A 10,921-nucleotide genomic window follows, 5' to 3' on the forward strand; every position below is an offset into this window, starting at 1 on the left:
ATGGAAGAGCAGGAGGGTAAGGGCGGGGACTGCGAGAAGAGATGCAGACTCTTCGCTGCTCCAGGCTGCCGCGAACAGAGGGAGACGCGAGGCCCCTGGGAGAGGGGGGGGCAGGGGCGACGGGGGGGGGGAAGATTAGAAGGCGGGAGGACTTTTGATGCCGAAATCCCCTCCCAGAAGGCGGGAGGAGCCTCTCTTCTCCCGGGAAGGGGCTGAAGAGGAAAGACGGGGGGGAAGGGGAGGGGGTCTCCCGAGGGATTTGCATTGCCGCCCCCCCCCCGCCAAGGCGGCCCGTCCGTTTGTTCCTGGGCGTGTCGGCTGGGTGTCTATTCCAGACGCTGCCCCGTCCTTCCTGCGGCGGATCGGTTAATGCCGGGGCGTTTGGGACCCCTGCGGTCCTTTTTGAAGAAGGGTTGGAGGGATGGCTGGTGAGTTCCCAAACGGGCCTTTCTCCCGACGAATGTCATTTATTCCGCATCTTTTCCTGAACTGTGCAAGTCAGTCACGCTGAAGCCCGAAGTCAGGTTTTGAACTACTAATTGGATGATTAACCCAGTTTGTTAGCTACTGCACTCGGGGCACAGGTAGTCACGGGGGGGGGGGGAGGGAGCCGCGTGAAAATGGTGAGTGGTTGGTCTGTGAATTCGCTTTTTTTTTTTTTCTTTGCCTATTTGTAATGTATTTTCAGAAGTGATGCTAGGGAAAGTTGGGCTAGAACGCATCATATGATGTATTAGCATGGAAATCCTGAGAAAACTGTTTTTAATGTGAGTGCATATTTGAGCCAGTTGAGGTTTTGTATTCAATTAGGGATGCAAAGAAAAAAAGGGGGGGAGGAGATTTTATTGTCATTTGTGGAAAAGGCCTAGGAAAGAGCCCTTTGTTAGTTTTAAAAACCTATCCTATAGTGGAATTGGGTTTAGCAAAGCTTTCTTGCCACATTTAGTCAACAGAATCCTCATTTAATCTTGCTGAGGATGATGACAGCATTATTTAAAGTGCCTTGGCATCTCTGTTGTTCTTTGTGTGGATTGGCTTGAACTGATTTTCTACCTCTTTTATTTCCTAAATCAAAATCAGCAATGCTTTTCTTATTAATAATGTTTTTTTTTATTTTATATGTAGTGCAGAAGAAAGTGTTCGTACTAAGAAAAAAAGCAGTCTGTATAAACTTCTTTTAAATCGATACACTGAATACACTGAAAAACTAGTTCTTTTGATACACAGGATTACTTTTTAGGTAAATTTGTGTTTAAAACTATGTAGAGATTTATGCATATATCTAGTTCTTTGAGCGATAAAATGAATCCCAAATGTGTATGTTCAGTCTAAATGTGCATGGATGTTAAAATATTTGTACTAAAAGCAGAAATGCATTTTTTATGAATCTGACATATTTTACGTTGTTTCAGTATCAGAGAGTCAAGTCAGATCTAATTACAGTATTTCTGGGCTTTGAACTGTTTTTTAAAGTATTGAGTTTGACAAGGAAAAGGAATGTTAAACTGATCCCATCAGGGCATCACACCAAGTATATCTAACAATGCTACAAGTCTATGAATTTAATTTAAATCAGAGTTTTCATTTTTAATAGCCTCCTCTTCAGTTCTTTTCAGAACTGTTGATATTAACTATATGCCAATTTATGTAAATTAGTTGATTAGCAGTGCACCTCTAAACCATATTATGATGCCATCCAGATGTTTTGTACTGTGCCCATTAACTGCCCAGCAGGGCTGATGACAGTAGAATGTATGAATTGTATTACAAAATAGTTATTGTAATATGTTCTGTTTCTTGCTGAAATTATTGCTGTGATTGTGGAGAATATATATAATAGTGATTACAGCAGAATCACTATACTGAGCTTGGGTTCAGTATAAGTTTTTGTGTCCACAAGACCATGGATGTCATGGAACATTGTAGTCTAGGACCTTTATCTGCTGCTGTGCCAGAGGAGAGAATAAGAAGGCAGATAAGGGAAAAAAGAAGATAGCATCAAACAGGATGGGTAAATAGAGTGGGCAGAAGCAAACCCAAGAGATCTGGGAAGCCCAGGCCCTGTCCTGTCCTAAAGAATAGCTACTGCATGACAGCCAAAACAACTGGCCAGAGACACAGCTTTGCATATGCAGGCCTGATGTCTTGTACACTCAGAAGAGGTGTCACCTTTGAGTGTACTTTCTCCTATTTTGTTTGGAAAATGGTTAAAATATGAGTTTGCCAACTATTAAAACCATGCATGAATCCCAGCATTAAAAGGAAGATAATTTCCTGCTTCCTTCCATTGTGACATCTATCATAACTTAACCTTTGGTGTCTTTGTGAAATAAAATTCAGTATTAATGAAGTTTTAGATTTCTAATATTTAAAAATGGAAGAGTTTGAATGTATTAGAACAATTTAAGGTGACCAAATTACCATAAGTACTATTAAAATAAACATAAGTCAAGAACATAGAATAGGTATTTTTGGTTTCACAATTGTTTTTATTTCTGGACAAGAACAGATTCTAGTGTAATGTTTTCAGAAAATCCTGTCTACAAAGACTACAAAGCCAAGCAAGCTGGAAATAAACCTCAAGATACCATACTTGAATCTAACTTTTTTGTATACAATAATGTTCAATGCACAATGCTCCTCCCCCCCATTGAAAAAACTTTAAATATTTTTTTCAGTCAATGATAACTATATTGTTTATTTATTTCTTTATGGCCACCCACAGAGTTTTGGTCTAGCTTCAGACTTCTCTGTCAAAGTTTATCCTGTGGATTATACAGGTATTTATACAAAAACAAAAGAAAATGTTCACTGTCCAAAGTCTCTGATTTGAAATAATGATCTAAAATGTTTGTATCTTAGTAAATTCTAAGGCCCAATCATTTGTTTATATTTGTTTAAAAGGATGCTGATAAAGTTTGAACAAAGTTATTTACTTAGGAACATTAAATCAGATGCACAGTTATAAAATTAGGGAAATCTAGCTTGGCAGCAACACTTTAGAACTTGAATATGTATAACCACTATAACATGGTTGCTGAAAAAGAAAAATACAGTTTTATTTACTGTCAATAAAAGTATAATTCTGGTAATAGTGCCACTCTATTGGCTTGAGTCAAACCACCCTTTAAATATTATGTCTAGATCAGGGCTACATTTTAGAAAGGATTCAAACAAATTGGAATTAACTCAGAGGAGGGCAATAAAGATGATCAGTGGACTAAAAATTAAGATTTTGAAGGAGAAATTAGAGAACAAACAACTGAGGAGAACAAAAAAGCCCTTTTCAACTATTTGAACAGTACAATACAGAGAAAGATCTGGTCCCCTCATCCTAGAGTGCAAGACCAAATGATTTATTAATTTCAGATTTGTTATAATTGCTCAACTCAAATGGACTCATAAGAATAATTGTCTTATATAACAGAAAGGTAGATACCACTTATATGTTAGAAAAATCTATTAAGCCAATTTAAACCTTTCAACATTACTTTTCATATTTCTTACTGATTGTATTTTTAAATATTTATTAAAATAACACTAGAAATTTTTTTAAACACAGTGCCTGCTAGAGAGCACGGTGGACCTATTTGCTGGATGTGTTCAGAAGACAGACCATCTGTGAGAAAGTTTTTAATTTGGATTGTTGACTTAGGCACGACTTGGGCTAAATGGCCTAAATGGCCCATTCCAATTTGATGGTTCACGATAGCTTTTATTTTGGTACTAGAATAAGCAATAATACCCAGTAAGTACTGCACTGACATTTCCTTTCTGTGAATGACATCCAGTTATTTCTCGGAAAAATGATATTACATCTAATAAAGGTTTTTATTAGTCAAAAGGGAAACAATTTCTTTTTTGTTGGCAGCTTCTCTGCTCCTCAATTTGCTCCAGAGGATTTTCCTATTCTGACCGAAACATCTACTAGATTCAAGTATCATTTAGTCATAGAGAAACTCAACAAACACATGGAGGTGCTTCCATGTTATTTTAAAACTACGCCATTTACTGAACCAAAATTGTAGTACAAGAAAATGTGTGCTTTACATATTACTGAGTTAAAATAGCCAGCAAAAATAACAAAAATGAAAGGTAAATCACTATAATTTCCCTAAACCATTATAATATGGGCTCATCTAATACGTTGGCCCAACGCCTGGAAGGACAGCCAGGATTTTATGGCTTTCTAAAAGGGTCAAGACAATCTGAACATGGGTAGGACAGAGGCTGCAGCAAAAAACTGTTTCATTGATGGAACCTGGAACATGCCTACTCTGTCAGATTCAAAATAAACAGAAATAAACAGACCCACAAATAACTTATCTCTGTGTTATGAAAAAACTTACAGGTGGTAACAAACAGCTTGAATTATACCCAGAAGCCTGCTAGGAGTCAGAACAGCTGACAAATTAGTGGTGTCACATGATTCTGAACCAGTTATAGCTACTACATAGTATTCAAGGACAATCCTTTGTATATAGTTAGGAGTCCAAACAAGGAGCAACCAAGGCATGATTGTGAACAAGGCTTTCCTGGTTTGCACAGGGAGGCAAAGAGAATCATGAATGAACATAATAGATAAAAGATGCTGTAAATTAAATTTCAAGTTCAGGAGAGTAGTAAGCAAGAAAAAAAATCATCTTAATGTTGCATGAGGTATAAGAGTAGATAAAAAGAGGCTCTGGCAGAATATTGGGACCAATATCAACCCTTCATAGTATACCAGGTCAGGAAAACAAACACTGCAAAGATTTCTGGAACTTTATAGTAATATATTTGATGTTCTGCCAGAATTTCTCTGTTTTCTACCAATCAGTATCAAGGCAGGATTATTTAAAGTTTCTTTCTTACACTTACTCTCCTAGGATTATATTTCTTTTACAGACCTTTTATCTGTTAACAGCCCTTGCATTTCTCCTCCAACTGTACTCTGCCTTTCTTTAACAATCCAGGAATCAATGTAGTTGGTGTACTGGATTTCTGCAAATGCTTTCTAACTACAGCCATTATCTACTGTTTGAGCAGGAGCCAAGAATCCAAGAAGACCCCCCAAATTATACAAACTGTGAGTTACTATTCAAACCCAAACTAAAGATGGAAGTTCTCCAGAACTAGAGGTTCCAAAACCCACAGCCATTGAAACTTGCCAAAGTTAGTATGAAGCCCATTTTTTTCCTATCAGACCCCCCACAGTTTCTAGACACCAGGAAAATAGTTTGACAGCTTCACTTGGTCAGTCTGGGTAGCGATATATAGCTGAGTATCCTCATTATACTGATGGTACTAAGCCCCATGCTGACAGCAGATTCATGTAGATGTTAACAGGAGCAAAGAAAGTGTAAAATCTTGAAGAACCCACTCTACCAACACCAGCTCTGTAGAATCACAATACCATCCTCCATGCGTCTGCCCTTCAAAGCTAATCTGGAAGAAAAGGTATTGAAAATGGGTGAAAGAGCCACAAGGACAAGGATGATGACACCACCCATACTGATCCCCAGAAATTATTGATAGTACTGTGTCTTAGAACTACATCTGCGTTTGAAACCCAACAGAAAAGAATTTAGACCACTTCCTCCAGGGCCCTCTGAAATTGTAACCCAACTACCTTCTCAACAGCCTTGTCTAAAAATGGAAGGTTGGAGGCAGAATAAACATTCTTAGTCACTATTGGATGTGGTCATCTTTCTGTCAGCTGTCTATGAAGGTTTCCTCTGTTGTCTTTTCTTTCTTCCTATTAGAAACTAGTCAGTATTTGGAGTAAATGTAAGATACAGAGCTTTCCCATTTCTCCACACATATAAACAGTTGGAACAGTGTTTTGCAGCCTTTACCCTGGTTGCACTGTATTGCCTCTACATACTGCCTGTTGAAATCAGGCTCGACTGCCAGTAAAATTTCACAAAATGGTTCTGCAGGGTTGCAAATGGCAGCCAGACTCTATACCGCTCAAGGAAATGTCTTTGTGTTAAAAAAAACCAGCCAAAATTCCACCTTTGTTCCATCCCTCTGTGATACATGATTCTATCTGTGCAGCAATTGTTGCACTTAACATTTTGGGTTTTAAAAGGGTGTGACCACATCACATATGTGGGGCAGAAATGGAGTAGAGGAGTTGAGGGTTTTCTTTCCAGGTTTTGAAAGTCAGTTACATATATTAAGACTTATTCTATAATTCCCCACTTCAAAATGGTAAGAAACTACTGTCAGAAAACTTGGATAGCTGCAAACATCATACTTCAGGGCTGCATGCAGTCTTGCTTCCAGAGACTTACAAGGCTGTAAGTGGTACTCAGCCTCTCTATACAACAAATTAATACATAACACAAAGCCTATTTGCATAGTAATGCATGTTATTTTATATTTCTATGTATTTGTAGCTTCAACTGTGTGCTTTTAAAGTAGAATTATAAACCATAGGGCTGTAAGGGACCTTGAGGGTCTTCTAGTCCAACCCATTGCCCAAAGCAGGAGTCCTTATACCATCCAGGACAAACAGTTGTCCAGTCTTTTCTTGAAAACCTCCAATGAAGGAGCACTCACAACTCTGGGATATAAACTGGTCCATTGAGTATCTTGAATTATCTTGAAATTGGTGAAACATGAACCTGAAACCTGAGGGCTTGCATCTTACTACAATGGAAATGTAGGCAAAAGAAGCAATGAGATGAGGTTAGACTAGTGTTCACAAAAGAATTGATCATGTTCAACTTGTCCTGTCATCTCTGCATTCTTCTGGTGATGCACAGAAAAAAGATTGTACTATAGTACAGCAAATATAGTGTGGGGTCAAACTAAATAATAATAATATAATAATAATAATAATAGTAGTAGTAGTAGTAGTAGTAGTAGTAGTAGTAGTAGTAGTAGTAGTAGTAGTAATAGTAATAATAATAAAGTTGGAAGGTACCTTGGAGGTCATCTAGTCCAACCCCCTGCTACACCATTTCAGACAAATGGTTGTCCAGTCTCTTCTTAAAAGCTTCCAGTGTTGGAGCATTCACAGCTTCTGGAGGCAGATTGTTCCATGATTAATTGTTCTAACTGTCAGTAAATTTCTCCTAGGTTGCTTCTCTCTTTGGTTAGTTTCCATCCGTTGCTTCTTGTCCTGTCTTCAGGTGCTTTGGAAAATAGTTTAGCTCCCTCTTCTTTGTGGCAACCCCCGAGATATTGGAACACTGCTATCATGTCACCTCTCATCCTTCTCTTCATTAGACTAGACATAACCAATTCCAGATTATATGGAATTCTCAGAGCAAAAGAATATGATGCTGGATGGTCACAACTGTCTGGCAAAAATTATCATTATCTGGAAATGTCCTAAAAGAAACATGTGTTTTAAGTTTCACGTACTGTAGATCTTGTGTACTGTCGATGGCCATTATCTTGCTCGGTTATGGAGACTGATGAAAAAGGTAAAACGCTATAGATAATGTGGTACTGTATTGAATTTTAAGCCTTGCAGAGCTTATGACCCACATTTTCTCCCTTAAAACCTCTAAAGGGAGGTTGGCCCAACCCTCCTATACTTTCCTAAGTACCTAAAGACCTAGCTCTGCCAATTAGCCTGGGGGCCCAAAGGGGGTTGATTGAGTAACAACAGATCCCACCTGCCCCCATTCCACCCTTGCCCTTCCCACATGTTCTTAGATTTTAATATTTGTTTTTCATTTATTTATGTTTTAATATAGATATATTTTAGGACTGTAAGCTGCCCAGAGGTCCTTATGGTAAGATGGGTGGCCAATAAATTAAATTAAATTAAAAAATTAAATTAAATTATAGGAGAAATCAACCTAGCCTGAAAAGTCCAGGCTTTTTAAGACATATTGTGAGTGCTTAAGATACTCATTTTAATCATTAATGCCATTAATAAAATTGCCAGGTCCATCTTTCCTGAGTAGGCTATAGGAGCCACAAATGGGATAACTGAGGAACAATGCCTACTTTCCATCAACAGTTGGCTATGTGTTGCACAAGCCTGCTGTAAATAATAATAATACATGGAATCCAATGGTACATTAAGTGTTTTCATGGTGGAATAGAAGGAATTGATTCAAGATTTCGGCAGCATGCAGATTCCTTTCAGTTCTACTCAAGGGGGAGAGAGAAAAGACAGTGAAAGGGTTTCTGTTACACAGACTACAGTATTACCCTTAAAATGTTGGATTCATTTAATTAAGAAATGTTAAGTAGTCAGAGTTTCAGTATTGATTGTGTGCTTCTGAATAAAGTATGGCTGTGGATTCATATCACTTTTCCATATACTGATGGCCACTAATGTTTTCTGGCCTGCCTATGTCATTGAATATGTTTGCATGATGACTATATTGAGGAGATTAAATGAGAACGTATGCAAGATTTCCAAAATGGTAAGAGATTTTGGTATTCATATGCAAAGTCTTAATCATTTATTACTTTGTGGTACCTATGACAGCCTGTCTTATATTTGTTAAAAGGCCAGTGTGACTTCCTGATCAGGATGGCTTGATTCAAATTTGAAGTTATATTTCCTCATTTAACTCTCAAGTTTTACAACATCCTGAAGTTGGCATATAAGCCATGCTGACCACATGACCATGAAAAATGTCTTCAGACAACTCTGGCTCCCTCAGCCAAGAAACGGAGATGAGCATCATTGTAGCAAACAGTTTGAGTTATGACAATATGTGTGTTTTTGAGTTTCGGATGATGAGGTAATGGGAGTGAATACATTTAAGTTACTTGGATTAAACAAAGAGGCCTTAGAATTTGTTTTGTTGAGCTGTTACTTTTTCAAGTGGCCTTGCTTGTCAGTACCTCTCCTTTTCTGAATCAGCTTTCTTTATGCCAAAGTGTTTATGGCTAAGCTCACAGTTTATCTGCCCTTGAGAATGTGCATTTAGAGATGCATACGGATGAATGCCTTTGAGAAAGTGAGGGAGGAACAGGATCTACTTGTCTACTGAAACACCATTTTTCCTTTCAGTCAAAGGTGTATTGTATCTAATTGATTTCTAGCTGAGTTACTGCTTTATTTTCTAGTTCAACTCATAAAACCGAACTATTCTGTAATAACAGGTGTCAAATTAAAGAGCTTAGGTTTGTTCTAATCTAAGGATATATATTCTAATTTGAGGTTCATTTAAAACATTACCTAAGATTCTTTAAAAATATGTTGGGTATTCTTTTTTCCGCTTCCATTTTTTCTGAGGGTGAGGGAGGGTATTCTTAGATTTTATAAGCCAAGAATCATGTGATCCCAAAAGATAATTCCTATTATCTCTGCCTTGAACTACTTCAAAGTGCTGGCAGACATGTTACGTTGTGAATTATGAATATAAATATTTGCCTGCTTCCTTTTCTTTATGTACATGCAGAAATCTATGGCTGAAAATCTAACTGCATATGTTCCAGCTTCATTTCTAATAGCATTTTAAAAATGTGTGTGGTTACATGCAGATGATGTAATTGGGTCTTTTATATTTATGCACATATATCACTATATATGGAAAGATTGTGCTTATAAGACCATTCATGATTTCATTCTTTGTATTACATCATTGAAAAACAAAGGAAATATTTAGTTTCCTAATAGATTACTTGTTTTTGGCAAATAAAACTGCAGTCAGTTGGAAATATGTCAAAAGCAGTAAGTCAGAGATAGGAGATTGTTGAAAGCAAATACAGTACTGTTGTTGTTCAATCACATGGAAATTGTTGAATATTCTGTAGTACTATCTGTTACCATTATGCCAAAAGAACATAATAGATGCCCCTAGGTTGGTTGAAAATCATTAGTATCAATTAGTTTCTTAAAAGAATAGTGATTTTTATTTGCATAAGTGATTAACATTGTAAAACATAAGTTTATACACAATTATTATTTCCTTAATGTTATTTTCAAAATCTAAGATAAAAGCATATACTAAAGATCCCCTGAATATGAGCAATAACTGTATGAGCTATTTATTAATTTATTTATGTTTTAGGAATGTAGTACACCCTGGCAGAACTGAGTAATATCTGCCCAGTTCCACATTTTTTCTGGGGAAATAACTGAGATTTCTCTGGAAATCGGCTGTGACTCACAGCTTCTTTGCATTGCCTTGGATGCTTTGTTTTCTAGTCAAATAAGCTTAATAGAAGATTTCATTTGATAATGAAACAGTCATTTTAAATCTCCCACAGGAAGGTTTGGATATTGATATTATTAACATATTGCTTGGAAATAATGGTTTTTCTTTTCTTTTCTCTTTTCTTTTTATGGATTTCCCAGTAATCCCAATATAGAATCCAAAAAATTATATGTGAATGGAGTACCATGAGTTACTTTCTCATCCTTTGTTTAGTTGATTATTTAATGCATGAATATTAATACATTTATTATATCTGTTTGCAGTATGACCAAAAAGACTTCAGTCGTTTGTGCTTCCAGAATAATTCATTTTCTTGCTGAGTTTATTTAAAATTACCAAAACTTTCTAAATGCTGTGCTATGCTTTGTTTTAGATAAAAAAATTATATGGAGTACTATCTACTCCATAATTGAATTATCACTAAATTTTTAGAAAAAGAAAACACATGGCATTGTTCTTTTTTTAATGGAAAGTTGGCAAGCAGAATACGATACAATAGAAGAGTATCTCTTTCCAGATTCTTGTATTTTTGAATTCCTTAATTTTATTATACAAGTCCTTCAAATTATTTATACACTAGTCTAGTATTTTTTTATTATTGATTATTATTATTATTATTATTATTATTATTTAATTTCTATACCGCCCTTCTCCCGCAGGACTCAGGGCGGTGCACAGCATATTAAAAACAGATACAATAACAATATACAAAAATAAAACCCTTCTAAAACCAAATTAAAAACCAAATATTAGAGGCTGTGTTCCAATTAAAATTATACTTAAAATCGTCCCTAAATAAA

At 36.5% G+C, this 10,921-nt stretch overlaps 1 protein-coding gene across 1 annotated transcript in view; it reads left to right on the forward strand.

The window, feature by feature from the left end:
- The window catches only part of ZC2HC1A (zinc finger C2HC-type containing 1A), a 31,215-nt gene continuing 20,294 nt past the window's right edge, over positions 1–10,921 (forward strand). The window contains exon 1 of the mRNA XM_015814526.2: positions 1–16. Coding sequence (XP_015670012.2) covers positions 1–16 — 16 coding nt within the window. The remainder of the gene's footprint in view (positions 17–10,921) is intronic.

This window comes from Protobothrops mucrosquamatus, unplaced genomic scaffold (genome assembly GCF_001527695.2).
Source record: "Protobothrops mucrosquamatus isolate PMUCROS unplaced genomic scaffold, P.Mucros_1.0 scaffold260, whole genome shotgun sequence".
In the NCBI taxonomy this organism is placed as follows: Eukaryota; Metazoa; Chordata; class Lepidosauria; order Squamata; family Viperidae; genus Protobothrops; species Protobothrops mucrosquamatus.